The 17,926-nt window shown below is 50.5% G+C and overlaps 1 protein-coding gene across 6 annotated transcripts in view; it reads left to right on the top strand.

Moving 5' to 3' along the window:
• The window catches only part of LOC125446425 (ral guanine nucleotide dissociation stimulator-like), a 167,445-nt gene that overhangs the window by 138,233 nt on the left and 11,286 nt on the right, over window positions 1–17,926 (top strand). For all 6 annotated transcript variants that reach the window (XM_048519987.2, XM_048519989.2, XM_048519988.2 and 3 more), the window contains exons 10-13: window positions 2,004–2,072; window positions 4,024–4,110; window positions 12,122–12,154; window positions 12,292–12,413. In XM_048519987.2, coding sequence (XP_048375944.1) covers window positions 2,004–2,072; window positions 4,024–4,110; window positions 12,122–12,154; window positions 12,292–12,413 — 311 coding nt within the window. The remainder of the gene's footprint in view (window positions 1–2,003; window positions 2,073–4,023; window positions 4,111–12,121; window positions 12,155–12,291; window positions 12,414–17,926) is intronic.

Raw genomic sequence — 17,926 nt, 5'->3', positions numbered from 1 at the left:
CTCCCTACCCTATCACTCCACGGCTAACCCACCCAGCCTGCACATCCCAGGACACTTTGAAATGGCCAGTCCACCTAACCTGCACATCTTTGGACTGTGGGAAGAAACTGGAGTTCCCGGGGAAACCCACATAGATGTGGGGAGAACATGCAAACTCCCACAGGCAGCCACCCAAGGCTGGAACCGAACCCGGGTCGCTGGCACTGTGAGGCTAACCGCTGAGACGCCTCACTGCTCCTGTGGGGTTTGAGATGCTAACAAGCGTGGGTTTAGTTCCCACAGCAGCTGAAGTTATCATGAAAAACTCTCCCTTTCAAGCTCTCCCCTCACCTGAGGCATGGTGATTTCCCCCCCATCTCTCTCTTTAATGAGCTCTGTGATCTGGTCAGACTAAGGTGTTTTCACCTTGTCAGATGCTGGTAGAAATAGCAAACTCCCCAGGGTACCAGGAGCTATCATCTGCAGGAATAATGCCATTAGAGGGCAGGACTCATGCTGGAGAGTAAATATTGCTGCCAGTAGATATTTTCCAAATATGCAGTTCAGAGATGTTATGACACTCTTATGCAGCAGGTAGGATTTGAGCACGGGCCTCCTGACTCTAAGGTAGGGGCACCACCACTGCACTGCAAGGAGAGGTAATGGCCTAGCAGTATTGTCGATAGTTCATTAATCCAGAGACCCGGGTAATTGCTGTGGGTCTGGAGTCACGTACAGGCCAGACCAGGTAAGGATGGCAGATTTCCCTTCCGTAAGCTGTACAAGGCGCTTTTGCAATAATTGTGTTCAGTTCTGGTCTCCTTACTGTCGGAAAGATGTTGTTACACTTGAAAGGAAAGGATGTTGCCAGGGTTGGAGGGTTTGACCCACAGGGAGAGGCTGAATAGGCTGGAGCTATTTTCCCTGGAGCATTGGAGGCTGAGGGGTGACCTTATAGAGGTTTATAAAATCATGAGGGGTGCAGAAAGGGTGAATAGTCATGGTCTTTCTTCCTCGAGTAGGGGAGTCGGAAACTAGAGGGCATAAGTTTAAGGTGAGAGGGATGAGATTTAAAAGGGCCCTAAAGGGCAACATTTTTATGCAGAAGGGTGGGGGGTGGGATAGAAATTGAGGGCTCAGTGCCACTGCAAGGCTTTTTGTCACCTTTGGAGTTTGCTGCGTCGTCTAATCACTTGGACTGGAACCCACCCCCCAGTCTTTGCCTTCATAGTGAGACTCCCATTGGCACTCCAATGCACGTGTGGTTCATCTGCCCACCCTGTCCTTGCCCCAACTGTACCCATTCTCCAAGGATGAATCCCCCCCGCCTCATCCCACGAGGGTGCGTGCATTTAATGCGAGGGGGGAATGTTCAAAGGAGATGTGGGGGTAAGTGTTTTACACAGAGTGTGTGGTAGAAGTCTGGAGCACGATGCCAGAGCTGTTGGGTGGAGGCAGATACGATAAGGGCATTTAAGGGGCTTTCTGATAAGTGCGTGTAAGGAGTGGAGGGATGTGGACCAAGGAAGTTTAATTCAGCTTCACGTACGTGGGCCAAAGGTCCCATTTCTGCGCAATACCGTTTTATGTTCTTTGATAGTGAAGGCATGGTGGCTCAGTGGCTAGCAATGCTGCCTCACAGTGCCAGGGACCCGGGATCGATTCCACCCTTAAGTGACTGTCCGTGTGGAGTTTGCACATTCTCCCCGTGTCTGCGTGGGTTTCCTCCAGGTGCTCCAGTTTCCTCCCACTGTCCAAAGATGTGTAGGCTAGGTGGATTGGTCATGCTAAATTGCCCCATAGTGTCCAAGGATGTGTAGATTAGGTGGGTTACAGGGGGAGGCTCTGAGGGTCGGTATGGACTTGTTGGGCCGAAGGTCCTGTTCCACACTGGAGGGGATCTAATCTTGGTACCGTTGGCATTGATTAGTGGGACCCATCCTGGGAAATAAGTCCTGCGTCTGAGCGGTTGCTTCCAAGGGTCTGAAAATGAAAACTCTATCCATGTTTTGATGAATTTGCAGGAGGGAACATCAAAGTTCGCCACGTTGGACAAGAAACACCTGAAAAAGCCAAAGGACCAGAAAGTTCCCGTAAGTCTCAGTTTAACGTCTTGTGTGTGTTTGGAAACGAGAAACGGTACCGGTTTGCGGCTTCCGCGAGAGTGGGCCCGAATCTCCAGCAGCTTTTCCTAGTTATCTGCGATGTCGGTAACTTTATCTGGTCCTTTGGGGTGGAAACGGGCCCAGACTGAGCAGGCATAACTGGAAACTGAAACTTGAGCAGCTCGGGATTGCTATCTGGAAGCCCATCTAGAACACTCTCACCCCCAGAAAAAAACCCCACAAATCAGGCTTGAGTGTCTTCCTTAGGCTGTGCAGACTAGGAGCGGGAGAAAACTGCCAGGCCTTGTGAGCCTGTCCCCTCATGGATAAATTTGTGGCTGTTTGACTGACTTTTCCACTTTTCCACCTGGCCTCTGTTAGCCAACAATCTGCCTTGGCCACCGGCCCAAACTGTTCAACTCTCTTCCATTATTTAAGCCATTTAAGGTGTATCCTCTGTGAACTCCTTTTGCAAAGGACACCAATGTTGAACATATTACATCAGATTCGGACCCCAGCAAAGTTCTGTACAGTGCAGTGACCTTGCGAATTCTATTTGCCTTCCTCATCACTTGCTGTACCTGCATACTAACTCCTTGTGATTCGTCCGCCGGGTCCCCCAGATCTCTCTGCACCTCTGAGTTGTGCATTGAAATCGCGAACTGCTTTTGTGTTCTTCCTGCTGATTTGGACCGGTGTACATCATCAGAAAAAGCTGTTCTTCGTTGATTCTGGCGATGTGGGCCAGTGCTGGTGAGGCCAGGCTTTGACACCTATCTTGGTGAGCGTGAATGTTGAAGCTGGTGGGCTCGTGTACCAGCCAAGCAGGCTGTTGTAGTCTGAAGTCTGTCGAATTTCTTGAGCGTTTTTGGAGCTGTGCCCATCCAGGCAAGTGGGGGCATTCCATCACACTCCATCTGAACGCACACAGACTGCCTGGCTACATCTTCGTGCTAGTATGGGAGTACAGGGAGCAGTGTACAGAGGCACTGCTCTCTGGCACCATCTTAGATACAAAGAACCGGAATTTCACAGAAACAACCATCTCAAATACAAAAACAAAACAATCATTTTAGATCGTAAAACAGAATGTTTTTTAAAAAAGTAGAAACAGGGCCAAGAAGGAAGGGAAACATCTGTATCTTAAAGTCCATAAGGTAAGTGGGCCGCCATCTTTGAAGCCACAAGTTACTGATAACCTGGCCTGCTGAGCTCACTCCTCAATTCCTGCCTTGTTTCTAGGTGTCGAGCATGGAGGGTACGCTCTCCCTCTTTCCCCACTCGACATAAGCCCGTTTTTGGTTTTTAATTCATGTGTGGGATGCGGGCGTTGCTGGCTTAGACCCAGCATTTACTGCCCATCCCTAGTTGCCCCTGTAGGAGAAGTTGGTGACGAGAGCCTTCACCTTGTGATCAGAGAATCCCCCCAGTGCGGGGGGCAGGCCAGTCGGCCCATCGAGTCCACACCAGCCCCTCCGAAGAGCGTCCCACCCTGACTCACACCACACCTCCCACCCTCCCCTGTAACCCTGTGTTTCCCTGGACAAGTCAGCACGGCCAATCCACCCCAACCTGCACACCTTCGGACTGTGGGAGGAAACCCCAGCAGGCACGGGGGTGGTGGGGGCTGGGGGGGGAGAACGTGCAAACTCCGCACCGTCACAGTCGCCCGAGGGTGGGATTGAACCTGGGTCCCCGGCTGCTATAAGGCAGTGGGTGCTAACCCACTGAGCCACCGCGCTGCCCGGATGGAGAGGGATTGGAAACTCCCCTCCACTTCGCCAGTCTGTGTGGCCGTGCGCAATCCCAGTGGCGTGACCCGGCCTGCGACTGCTGTCTAGTGAGCACGAGGAAAGGCAGCTGCTGAGTTCGGCTGTCGACGGGGCCGAGGTTCCGCGAAGCGCTCAGCCTGATCTCCCGTGTTGTTGTGTCTCCACAGAACGTGGTTCAGGGCACAGTGCCATACCTTGGGACCTTCCTGACTGATCTGGTCATGTTGGACACCGCAGTGAAGGACTATGCAGAGGTGAGTGTGCGTGTGTGGCTGTTGAGGACTATATTTAAGGCACTGCTTACGGGGCTGGGATGGGCGGCTCTCGGGAGGGAATGCGCAATGCTGCTCCCACAGCTTCCCACCCCGCCCCACAAGTCTTTCTCGTTTTGCATCTGGATCTTGTGAAGTGATAACTCCCCCCCGGGGGCCTGATTGCTTATACACGCCGCTCTTGTTCCGGTGACGTGTCAGTGTATGGCTGCGGTTCAGGGTCACGCAGGAAAAAGTCTACAGGAACCATGCTCTTACACAAAGAGCGGTGCATTTGTACGCCAGTCACCCCTTCGTTTCTGAGATTGCCCGTGCCAAGGAGCAGAGAAATCGGTGCACAGAAAGGGACTGGCCGATTAGAGTCGCAGAGTCATGGAGGTATGCAACATGGAAACAGACCCTTCGGTCCAAACCGCCCATGCTGCTCCGATATCCGAAATTAATCTAGTTCCCATTTGCCAGAATCTGACCCATATCCCTCTAAACCCTTCCTATTCATGTACCCACCCAGATGCCTTTTAAATGTTGTAATTGTACCAGCCTCCACCCCTTCATCTGGCAGCTCATTCCATACACGCACCTCCGTCTGTGTTAAAATATTGCCCCCTCAGGTCCCTTTTAAATCTTTCCCCTCTCACCTTAAACTGTGCCCCTCTAGTTTTGGCCTCCCCCTACCCTGGGAAAAGGATATTGTATATTCACCCTTTCCATGCCCCTCATGATTTTATAAACTTTTACAAGAAAAAATATCTTTATGTGCTTGCATAGTCGTTGAAGCAGCTCGGTTCTGAAGAAGTGGCACATGAAGAAACAGACAAACACTGGAGTTTGATGCTATTCAGCAAACAAACCAAAGGGATTTTGTACTTGTGCAAGAGTATATTTACATGTATTTAAGGCACCGGGGAGGGGGTATCCGATAACTGAGCGGACGCCCATTTAACTTTGACTCCAGACGGTGGCCTTTCCCCACTGCCCTTTGGTTGCAGCTGCCCCAAGCTTTAGTGCGTCCCTCAGCACGTAGTCCTGGACCTTGGAATGTGCCAGTCTGCAACACTCGGTCAGGGTCAGCTCCTTGCTGTGGAAAGCCAACAAGGTTCGGGTAGACCAGAGAATGCCTTTCACTGAGCTGATGGTCCTCCGGGGCAGTTGATGTTTGTCTCGGTGTGCGTCCCACGGGAACAGGCTGTAGAGCACAGAGTCCCATGTCACGATGAGGCGTTCTGCCAATTCATTCAGTCTGCTCATTGGAACCACACGACAGGATCCACCCTGTCTCGTCGGTCCCCACGGCCTTGAGGGCGCTATGTGCTGACCATTTCCTGATGGTCAAAGGTGTTTCTCTCTCCGACTTTCTCCCCTTTTAACCAGTGCTCCAGCTCCCTGAAGGAAGGCACTCTGTGTTCAGTAGGTCTCAGTACGACTCAGCTTTCGGCTATCGCCGTGACGGCAATCAGTGATTACCAGGCCCCTCTCAAATGAACAGGCTACTGCTGGCTTTCAAAGTAGTGAGGCTAAGTCTGTGACCCGACAAAGGTCTTTGCAAATGTTGAAGGCTTTGAGAATGTTTCCCCTCGTGAAGGTGGGTGGGGGTGCTGAGCAGAACTAGACTTCCTCAACATGAGATTGTTCCCAAGAAATCCGTTCAGAACTCGGGAGAAATTTTACCCGGAGCGAGACGGTGAGAATATGGAACGTACCATCACAGAGACTGGTCAAGGCGAATGGATTTAAAGGGAAACCAGACAAGCGCATGAGGGAGCAGGGAATAATCATTCGATGTTAGAAGCTTCTTTTCATTCACGGGATGTGGGCCCAGCATTTATTGCCCCTCCCTAGTTGCTCCTTTTGAAGGTGGGGGTGAGCTGCCTTCCTGCGGTCCATGTGCAGTAGGCAGACCCACAGTGGGGAGAGAGTTCCAGGATTATACCCCAGCGACAGTGACCAAAGAGTGATACGTTCCCAGGTCAGGGTCGTGAGCGGATTTGGGGACACCTACAGGTGGTGGTGCTCAGGTAAGAGAGGCTTGTGGTTGACCGTATTGCCAGCATTGGCAGGTGGTGCGGTGTGGCTCGATTCTGTGTCCTACATCCCACAAAAAGTATCCTCTCAGGATGTTGGATTCTCTCCTTTCTCTGAGGGATATTCTGCAATGAAATGGATGGAGCGGGAGAAAAAGCGATGGCGTGGGAGGGGTTATATGAGAGTGACAGACGGGCGCATGAGAGGGTGGCATGGAAAGGCATGGGATGGGCACTGCATCAAAGGGAGAGATTGGCACAGATGGGGTAGATGAGACAATAAAGTCGATTTGTGTTAGTCTCACTGCGAATATTGGAATGAATTTCCCACTGCCCTCACTGCACTGTCTTCAGTGTCCTTCCTGTGATACAGCCCATAGCTGCACACCCATTTCCGGCTGTCAGGGGCAAAGTCAGCATCACTTCCTTGCTTGTATTTTTAATCCCCCTTTGCGGGTGCGTAGCTGTCAGAATTCCATTTGCTTTCTCGAAGCATCTTCTGCTCTCACCATCAAGATAGCAGGTTAATCTGCGTTTGCTGATCTCTCCGTTTCTTGCTGAAAATCTTGCCACTTCTTCTCAGTTTGTGGTCACCGTCCTTTACCACAAAACAGGCCAGTTTGAGCATTGTGTTGGGTTTGACAGGGTTAATAGAGATTGAGTGTCATAAGCACCAGCCTGTTTGTAAGTAACAATGCAGGTGTAACAACCCATATCCCCTTTACCATAAGGGACCCTTCACGTGGTTATCCTCATCCACAGGATCTGAAGGATTGTGCACTTTGAAGTTAATGTTGGCAGGACATATTATATGGGTGTTTAGCCTTGGCACACAGCAAGTTACTGGAACTGATCTGAAAACCACTGACCTCCCTAAATAAAGACCGAAAGAACTGCGGATGCTGTGAATCAGGGAAAAAAAAACACAAAGTCGCTAGAAAAGCTCAGCAGCGTCTGTGAAGGCAAAACCAGAGTTAACATTTCGGGTCCCGTGACCCTTCCTTTCTCCCCGCTTGGGCGTTTCGTTGGCCAGATGTTTACCTGGCCCTCTGCTGCTCGACAATCCCGTTGGCCAGTAGCAAACCCAAAGCCATTCTCTCTGTGCTACTTCTGATTTTTCCTGTGCAGCCATGTTTCCGCTTTGGAATCATAAGACATAAGGCGGCCATTCAGCACACCCTCCCCAACTCCACTTGAGTCCTATCCCTCATTCGCTGAGATTGTAGTTTTACTAATAATCCTCATCTCTGCTTGCCTGCCTTTCCCACATAAACTGTCAATTTGTTGACTGGCCCTGGGCCCGGACTTCAGGAAGGGATGTCAGACTGTGGGAACGGTGTGGGAAAGATTTGCTAGAATGCCGTCAGGCGCCGAAATAATTTCAGCCGACCTGGAGAGGATCGGAATAAGTCTTACCAGAGCAGAGGCTGAGATGGAAATTTGTCGGAGCCATCCAAAACGGCAAAGGATTTTGATGGATTCAGTAAGGGGAAACTGTTTTCAGTGGCCAAAAGGACGTGGATTTGAGTTATTTTGAGGGGGCGGCCAAATAAAAAAAAAGCAGCAGTGGGCGTCATGAGGATATATTGAAACAATGGGTTGTCCTGGTGCAAAGTGCCCGGCCGGAAACGGCGATGGAAGCTGGATAAATCATTACAAGGTTGCAGAGTCGGCTGCGGTTGCTAATAATTCGAACAGCTCCTCCGTAGAATTGGAAAATAAACCCCGAGGACAGAAAGTCTCCTGCCGCACTCCCTGATCCAAACACGTTCCGCTCACTACCTGTCGGCAGCCGTGAGAACTCCAGGGACGCGCAAGAGAACACGAAGGAAACAAGGCACTGGAGATGTTTTAAAAAAAATCAGGACAACACTAGTTGTGAGATAGCCCTCCTTGGATGTTATTAGGAGGTGGGAGTTGATAGCCGGCCTCCGGGCTCAGAAGGACCAATGTGCCCCGAGTGTCCCCAACAATAGAAACCCCATCTTCCCCTCCCAAGAGATGATGGAAAACAGGTTCCAATTCCCGAGATAATGGGAACTGCAGATGCTGGAGAATCGGAGATAACAAAGTGTGGAGCTGGATGAACACAGCAGCCCAAGCAGCATCTCAGGAGCACAAAAGCTGATGTTTCTGATGAGGGGTCTAGGCCTGAAACGTCAGCTTCTGTGCTCCTGAGATGCTGCTTGGCCTGCTGTGTTCATCCAGCTCCGCACTTTGTTACCTCCAATTCCCGAGGCAGGATCAAGGCTGGATGTGCATGATTCATATTTGTGCTGATGCCTAGCTGTTAGTATCGGGGCGCCCCCATGTGGGCACCGCAGTCATTTCTTTCGTTGATGAAGTCAAGGTAAGGGCCAATGCCCAGGTGTCGCTGAAATTGAATGCCACCCTAGCCACTTTCACAGGGCAAGTTCACAGTCAGCCACGTCACTGTGGGTATGGAGTCACGTACAGACCAGACTGAGTCCGTTTATTTGCCTGAGGGGCGTTTGTGAACCGGCTGGGGCTATATTCCCTGGAGCGTCAGAGGCTGAGGGGTGACCTTCTAGAGGTTTATAGATTCATGAAGGGGTGTGGATAGGGTGAATAGCCAAGGTCTTTTCCCCCGGGCTAGGGGAGTCCAAAACTAGAGGAAGGCACAGTGGCTCAGTGGTTAGCACTGCAGCCTCACAGCGCCAGAGACCCCGGTTCGATTCCAGCCTCGGGCGACTGTCTGTGTGAAGTTTGCACATTCTCCCCGTGTCTGCATGGGTTTCCTCCGGGTGCTCCGGTTTCCTCCCACAGTCCAAAGATGTGCAGGTTAGGTGGATTGGCCATGCTAAATTGCCCATAGTGTTCAGGGGTGTGTGCGTTATAGGGTGGATGGGTCTGGGTGGGATGCTCCAAGGGGTGGTGTGGACTTGTTGGGCCGAAGGACCTGTTTCCACACTGTAGGGAATCTAATCTTCTGAGGGTGAGAGGGGAAAGATTTAGAAGGCCTCGAGGGCAGCTTTTTCATGCAGAGGGTGCATTGTGTATGGAACAAGGAAGTGGTGGAGGCTGGTACAATTACAACATTTAAAATGCATTTGGGATGGTTACATGAACAGGAAGGGTTGAGAGGGATATGGACCAAATGCTGGCAAATGGGGACTGGATTAATTTAGGATGACTGGCCAACACAGATGAGTTGGGCTGAAGTTTTCCATGCAACGCATCTCTTAAAACCAATCGATGCTCGCTGATTGTGACTAAAGCTGTCTTTATTTCTGTTATTAATTGAATTCACCTTCTGCTGGCCTGTGATCGTGGCATTATTAACCCAGTAAAAAAGCCAGGATGCAGCCAGAAAGGATGGAAGGTCTGAACCAGCAGAAACTAAAGCTGACCATGGTTTGGTGCATTCAGGGTTGAAGAATAATGCAAACAATGCAAATTGAGGAGCAGAGAAAGAGCCACAGTGTGGATCTGTAATGCTGGTCATTTTATTTTCCTAATTTTTTTTTGTCCCTAAGAATTTGAACTTAAGTATCCCTATCTCGGTACCTTTGTACCTAATATGGTGCTGTAAGTGAACTTTTCATACGACAGTAAACACCTGACAGTAAAGCGAGTTCTAATTCTAATTCAAATTCATTATGATCTGAAAGCAGACAAAACCCAGTGAAGCAAAAGTGAACACCTGAGACACATGGCTCGCAGACTCTCCCTCAACTAATAACAAGAGATTGCACAGAATTACCTCAATCTCTCAGGACCAAAACTGACCGTTCATTGCAACTTGCCAGTGCTGATGTCTATCTTCCGCTTGAACACGCTTCTATCCCTCTGTTTCAGTCAACCAGTCCATCATTCTCTTCTCCCTCATGTACTTTTATAGTTTATTCCTTTCTCGGGGGCAGGTTCACAGTTCCTTGCAAGTGGAGCCACAGGTAGAGAGGATAGTGAGGAAAGTGTTTAGCACGCTTGCCTTCATTGGTCAGAACTTTGAGTAGAGGAGTTGGGAGGTCATGTTGCAGCTGTACGGGGCATTCCTGAGGCCACTTTTGGACTACTGCGTACAATTCTGGTCTACCTTCTATAGGAAAGATATTGTTAAACTTGGGAAGGTTCAGAAAAGTATTGTGAGGATGTTTTTGGTACTTGGGAGTTTGACTAATAGGGAGAGGCTAAATAGGCTGGGGCTATTTTCCCTGGAGTGCTAGAGGCTGAAGGGGGATGTTATAAGAGGTTTCTAAAACCATGAGGGGCACGGATTCAGTGAATAGCCAAGGTGTTTTTCCTAGAGTTGGGTGGGGGGTGCAAAACTAAAGGGCGTGGGTTTAAGACGAGTGAGGGAAGGTTTATGAAGGACCGAAGGGGTAACTTTTTCACACAGGGGGTGGAATGAGCTGCCAGAGGAAGTGGTGGAGGCTGGTACAATTACAACATTTAAAAGGCATCTGGATGGGTATAGGAACATGAAAGGTTTATAGGGACATGGGCCAAATGCTGGCAAATGGACAAGGACAGATTAGGATGTTTGGTCGGCGTGGACGAGTTGGACCAAATGGTTTGATTCCGTGCCACACATCTCTTTCACTCAATATGCTTATCTAGATTAGCCTCAAATGCATTCATAGCATAATTCCCAACTACTCAGCATATCCCCCAATGACTCAGCGTAATCTCCATGACTCAGCACATCTCCCAATTACTCCTTATGGTCCAAACACAGAGAATGCTGAGGGGAAAGAAAACTCAGCAGGTCTGGCAGTGCCCATGAAGTGTGAAAAGACAAGCGTTCACACTTGGAGTCTGTTATGGTGCTTCTCCAGAACGGTTTTGGTTTGCGTCAGACTTGCAGCATCTGCACTAAGTTGCTTTTACTCCTTCTGGCTGCATATTGTGGTTTCTGATCTGCGGCCCCCCCCCACCGCCCCAGCCCCGGGTCATCTCTCTAATGAAAGAGTGCCCCCCCCGCCCCCCCCGACTGTCTGGTCTGTTGCGACTATGGAAACCTCCCCTTTCTCAGGCAGTACATACACAAACGAACCTTACAGTGATAGCCTCTGGTTTCGCTCTTGCCCGCAAGCAGAAACACCCTTCGCATGTCTACTCTGCCTAACCCTTTCAGAACGTTAGAGATCCCAATTAGGTCGCTCAAACATACTGATTAGGAGCAGTAGTAAGCCACTCGGATGCCCGAGCTCACTATTCTGGGAAGTTGTGGCTGATCTAGTTCCTCCACTTCTCTACCTTGCATGCTTCCACCTCCTCCCCCCGCCGTCACCCACCATCGCCGATCAAATCCCTTTTTCACTTCTGCCTTAAAAATATTCAGGGACCTTGCCTCCGCGGATTGTAAGGAAGAGAGTTCCAAGTTTCCCCACTCTGTGAAAAAGGAAATTCTCCCTTTCTTGACCCTTCTGATATGACTCCGAACCCTAGGTTCTGTCAAAGGATACGATTTCCACATCTACCCTGTCAAGTCTTCTGGGGAACTTATCAGTGAAGTTGCCTCTTATTCCAATGCTACTGGAGGTCTGATTAACTTTTCCCCACAACCTAATCCTCTTATTCCAGCTATCAGCCTGCTTTGAACTGCTCCCTTAAATAAAGCGACCAGTACTGTGCACCGGATATGATCACACCAGTGTCCCCTCTAACTGAAGCGTGACCTCCCCAATCTTACCCCTTACTTCCTCCTGCTGGAAATGGAACAATTCATTCGCTTTCCTGATTACTTGCTGTATCTCCTCACTAACCGCTTCTTCCCTCCCAGCTTTCTCTTTCGGAGGGGAAAGGCCACGACCGGTCAAATCTTCGGGATCTGTCCGCCTCTATTTCTGCCTTCAATCAGCTCCCTCTTCCGAGTATAAATTCCAGGTTAGGGGAGGGAAGAAGGCTTTCGCAAGTCCTTAAAGAGGTGGGAAAGGGAGGGCTCTTCAATCTAGCAACTCTTTTGGAAGGTAACCACAAATGACGTTTTCTCTCTCTCTCTTTTCCAGAATGGACTGATTAACTTCGAGAAGCGGAGGAAGGTAACAGTTTCTGTGGGCAATGTGCCATTTTCTGCTGCTCTTTTTTGTTTGTTCGTCCCTTTGGTGCTTTATTTCTTTTCGTTTCAATCCTTATTTTTGTCCCCGGGGCGGGTGGGGGGGATTGTGGGGAATGACAGGAATTTGAAATCATCGCCCAGATTAAGCTGCTCCAGAAAGCCTGCAAGAATTACAGCTTTGAGAAGGATCCGGAATTCCTGAACTGGTTCTACAGCCTGGAGACGCTCAGCGAAGCTGAAAGGTGAGACAGCTCATAACTTCGGTGGCATGGGTCTTTGACACTGAGTGCTTTCTTCATCAGCGGGCATTACCCCCCTAACCCCCAGAGTGTAGGAGACTGAGGAGCGGCATGGGCATGGGGCGAGTGGATAATGTGTTTCACTTTGGCTCTGAAGATTGCAGGTTCGAATCCTCCCGAGCTCGAGGGCAGCTCACAGCTATTAGGGGTGGGGTGATGACCTCGTGGTGTTATCGCTGGACTATTAATCCAGAGACCCAGATAATGCTTGGGACCTGGATTTGAATTTGAATTCGATAACTATCTGGAACTAAGAGCCTTACGGTGACCATGAATCCTTTGTCGATTGTCAGGAAAAACCCATCTGGTTCAGGGAAGGAAACTGCATTCCTTACCTGGTCTGACCTACATGTGACCCCAGACCCACAGCAATGTGGTAGACTCCTAACCGATTGGCGATGGGCGGTAAACGCTGCCTTGCTAGCAATGTCCTCATCCCATGAATGAATTAATTTTTAAAAAAAAGCTCTCTAACATCATGGGAGGCATAGATAAGGCAAATAGCCGACAGTTTTTCCCCAGGGTAGTGGAGTTTGAAACGAGAGGCTTTAAGGGGAGAGGTAGTGATGGAAGGTGGTACGATTTAAGAAGCATTTAGACAGGTACATGGATGGATAGGCATGGAGGGGTATGGACCAAATGCTGTAGATGTCTGTGACTGTCTCAACCTAAAGTGTCTGACTCAGGATAGTTTAAACTTGTCCGTTCCCTGAGACAATCAATGAGAATGAAGGAATAAATGGTGAAAGTAGAGATGCACACACAGAGTAGATGGTCAGAATCTTTAGTCCCAACAGCTGAAATGTCTAATACTAGGTGGCGTGCATGTAGAGTAGGAGGGGACATAAGTTCAAAGGAGATGTGAGGGGCACGTCTTTTTTGTTTACACAGAGAGTGTTGGGAATGCACTGCCAGGAGAGCTGGTGGAGGCAGGTACAGTAGGCTCCTCTAGGTAAGTACATGGATATGCAAGGAATGGAGGGATATGGATGAAGGGGAAGGCAGAAGGGATCAGATCCATTCGGCGTCACGTGCGGCACGACAGCATGGGCCGAAGGGCCCGTTCCTGTGCTGTACAGTTCCGCGTTCGATGAAAGGCGAGGCATCACTCTCAACTTTAGACTCACGGAAGCCCGCGCCATAGAAAAAGGCCCTTCAGTTCATGCACAAAAACGGAAGTTGCTGGAAAAGCTCAGCAGGCCTGGCAGCACCTGTGAAAGAGAAAACAGAGTTAAGGTTTTGGGTCCGCCGACCCTCCCCTCAGATCACGAACCGGCCCAAAAGCACAAATCAATCAACAAAGTGTTCTGATCCCATTTTCCCCAGCATTTGGCTCATTACGTTGGCACAGCAAGCTCACACCTCAATAAGCACTTATTAAATCCTACTTGGGTTTCCACTTCTACCACCCTTACAGTTGCACAATCCCATGACCACACTCTGGGTGAAAATATTTTCTTCACGCCCCCTTCTAAGCATCCTGCACCTTACCTTAAATCTGCACCTGCCACCCTGGTCACTGATCCCTCCACCAGGGAGAAATGTCCCTTCCCTTATCTGTGGCCCTCCTAATTTCACGGCCTATTTTTTAATTGGAGGAGCAAGGGGAAGTGCGTTGCTCTTCTCAAGCCACTTTGTCAATTTAGAGTCCGCGGCTAACTTGCCAGCTAACACTGTCAGGTGTTGCTGTCACCTCACTGGCCCGAGAAATCCCAGGACCCAGGCTAATATCTCGGCCGGATGTGTTCAAATCCCTTGCCGGTGAAGGGAGGGCAAATAAAAGAGATCAATCTGGAATCAGAAGTTATTCAGTCACCATGGCTCATGACGTAAGCCCATGCGGTTCCCGAAATCCCTTTGGGATAGTTAGTTGCCCAGCCCTATCGCATTGACTGGCCAATGTGACGTTCCAAACGCACGGCAACATGGGTGACATTGGCCAAGCAGTTTGCCCTTTTGATGCTCATGGACCCCAGCGGTTGAGGAAGGCGGCTCACCATCACACCCCCAACAGCAGAAATAAGGTGATGATGGGCAAGAAATAGCTTCCCCTGCCGCTCATCACCAAAAGTCTATAGATCTCATTCTGATGTGTGTCCTAAATTCACTCTTGGTGTGGGTCTGGCCCTAACTTGAGACACTTGGATCATAGAATCCCTACAGTGTGGAAACAGGCCGTTCACCAAGTCCACACCAAATCCCAGAGCATCCCCCTATAACCCATCTAACCTATGTATCCCTGAACACTATGGGGCAATTTATCCTGGACAATCCCCCCTAACCTGCACATCTTTGGACTGTGGGAAGAAACCCATGCAGACACAGGGAGAATGTACAAACTCCACACAGATAGTTGCCTGAGGGTGGAATCGAACCCGGGTCCCTGGTGAAGCTGCACTGCTAACCACTGAGCCACCCCATTTTTGTCTTCAATCTTATTCCCCCCCCCCACTGCTGTTTCTGGACTAGAGTGTTGTCCAATAAATCTCATCTGCTTTCTTTAACCTTTTCACTGTTGAAATGGAACCACAGAATCCCTACAGCGCAGAAAGAGGCCATTCAGCCCACTGAAACTGCAGCAACACTGCAGAGAGCATCCCACACCCACCACCTCCCTGTAACCACACAATCACTGTAGCTAATGCACACATCTTCTGGACTGCTGGGGGTGGGGGGGGAACTGGAGCACCTACAGGGAACCCATGCAGGCAAGGGGAGAATGTGCAAACTCACGCAGGCAGAGGGTAGAATTGAACCAGGGTCCCTGGCGCTGTGAGGCAGCAGTGCTAACCATGGAGCCACTGCGCTGCCCCTTAATATGCACCGGCCAAGTAACACAAACCTCACCTGTGTAAACACTCCCTAACATTTAACCTTTGGAGATCAGGTATCATTTTGGTAAATTGGCACTGCAGTCTCTGCAAGATTGATCTATAGCCGGATTGTTGACTGATAAGTAACAGAATAACACTGAAATTACAGGCCCCCGCTTCACTCCCCATTCCCTGAGTTTAATCCCTGTGAAAGTTGGTGGGGAGTGATCTTGGGCAGGGTCTTAACTTGCCATTAGCAAGAACATGCGCACACGCTGCCCGGTCTTCACACCTCAACCAAAAAGCCGCCAACCGCTGCTCGGTGCTCTGACGGACCAGTCAACCCGCCCTCGCTTCAAAATTTAAACACAGCCTGGCTGTTAACTGCCAATCAGCATCGCTGAATGCATTGCCCATGGTGAACCAATCAGCATTCACTTGGCAACCAATCAGAACCCTGTTTCCGTGCAGAACGAATGTTTGTGTCCCTTCAAATTGGTGTTCTTGTGAGATGCCCTGATGAGTGCAAAGTGTAATATTTTGACAAGATGTGTGCTGTTTAAGCGAGACTCGGTATATTTACCCGCTCCCCCAAAGACACCCCATTTCCTGAGTTCAGCTTAAAGATGTCCTGCCTTGGGTCTGAAACCCATCCAAGCCAGCAACACTAAGACAGTTTGGAAGTGAACTGTCGGACTTCATCCCACCACCTTCCTTCATCATCCCTGCCCTGTGCCCATTTCCCACACTGGCATTGGACTAGGTTTGTAGAAGGATGGGCGAGCGGGTCAGAGTTATGAAGGGGAAGCGGGCCAGAGTCGAGCGAGAGTTTTCAGAGATGTGCAGCTGATCCAGCAGACATAATGCCCCTGTACTCTGGGGCCTGAGCAGGCATGGAGAGCAGCAAGGTGGAATGCTGGGTGGAAAATGCAAAGCAGGCGTAGATCCCTCTGGCCCCTTGACCCTTCAGTACCCCCAGATAACCCTCCAGCCCCTTTTCTGACAAGAATCTGCCAAGAATTCACAGAAGGGAAAAAAATGGGGCTGGCAGCTCTCTTCCCACCTCTTTTCGTTGCTGGCATCAATGAGTTTCAGACCCGTCTGCACCCGCCATTACAAATATTCACTGGCTCTGCCTTCACTGAGCTCGATATAAGGAGCATGCCTCCCTTATTTCACCCCTTTTCAAACAGTGCTCGCCAGTCATAGACTCAACCGAAAAGAGAGAACGCCCTTTCCGCATCCACCGTCTCAACTCAGTTCAGGATCTGATGCTTCTCCATCCCGTCACCCCTCACTCCTCTCAATTCCGGCCCAGCCTCGGTGGACGGCTCACTCAATACCAGTTACTACTGCAGTGAATTAGCTGCGTGAATATAGCCTTGCTGAATCTGCACCCATGCCCCTTCCCTGCTTGTGCCATTTCGACGATCTGGCTGTATTTTTAGCCTCCTTGACCACCTCGGTACCAGCTCCTGATGCCAGCTGTGCGACAGTTGGCAGTGTTTTTATGTCAGTAGCGTTTTTAGGCTGCAATTCGGAGACTGGATTGCAATTCCCTTCCTGCTCAGGTTTGGAGCTGCCATCTTTCCGACAGTCCCGACAACTCGGAAGCCGGTCGGAAGGGTCCCTGCGAAGGAAAGCTGTGGAGCTTGGCCCAGCGGCCGACCCTGTCTTTGTCCCTCAGCCTGAAAGGGATAAAGACAGGGAAATCAGTGGCCCAGGCTTCGTCCTGCTGCTGTTTGTGTGATCTTGCTGTGCACAGGGTAGCCTCCCAATGGCCTGCGACCACACTTCGCACTTTGGCACCTGCTGAGGTCATGAAAGGCGCTACGCAAACGTAAGCATCCTGAGGAGGACAGTGTTTGCGCTGAGCCCTCCTCTCTCAACAATGCGAAACAGGGCTCCCCTCAGCTCCCCCGTGGCACAGTCCGATGGACTCAACCAGCCTTTTAGCAATTAATTCTGCTCTTCCTGAGCTTCAGAGGTGACGGGCAGACGTCAATCTTCATCCTGTTGTAAATTTCTAAACGGCAGGCAAACCGATTCCTCCCAGTACAACCTGACGCCACCCAGTTTGAAGGGCCAGAGCGGGTCTGGGAAATGGTTGTCAGCAGAGCGTTGGTCTCTTCTGTTTGAGGCGGATTTGTGGCTTTTTTTTTGCTTTGCTCGTGCAACAACGTGGAAGTTCCAGTTGGCACCTCTGCCTCATAATACCCGATAAAAATTGCTCAGGACAGACTTGGGTCGTAACGCACCCTCAGCCCCTGAACTGGGCCTGGCGCGGTCTCCCTTGTTGAGATGGCCCAGCTTGGCAGTGTTAGGCCTCGTGAAGGGGCAAGTTGTTGGCGAACTCATGGTGATGCCCAGTGCCCACCTTAATGGCTGTGCAGTTTTCCCAGTATTAGGAGGTGGGAGGGTAAGCGGGCTGGGAATTTGGTGGGGGGAAGGCATCGGGAGTGGGGTGCCCACTCTGTCATGGCCGCCCCCGCGTCTGCATGTTGCTGGGTTGGCGCATGCCAGTTGGGCATTCGGCAGGCCCGCTCCCCTCCACCTCCCTGAGGTGGAGCCTCTGCTGAGGGCGTCCCCTACCTGGGCGTCCGCGGCGGGCACTGCTGCTGAGGCTGACGTGAGCCGACCGCG

The sequence above is a fragment of the Stegostoma tigrinum genome, chromosome 34, assembly GCF_030684315.1.
Source record: "Stegostoma tigrinum isolate sSteTig4 chromosome 34, sSteTig4.hap1, whole genome shotgun sequence".
NCBI classification, from domain to species: Eukaryota; Metazoa; Chordata; class Chondrichthyes; order Orectolobiformes; family Stegostomatidae; genus Stegostoma; species Stegostoma tigrinum.
This window is presented reverse-complemented; position numbering and strand designations above follow the sequence as displayed.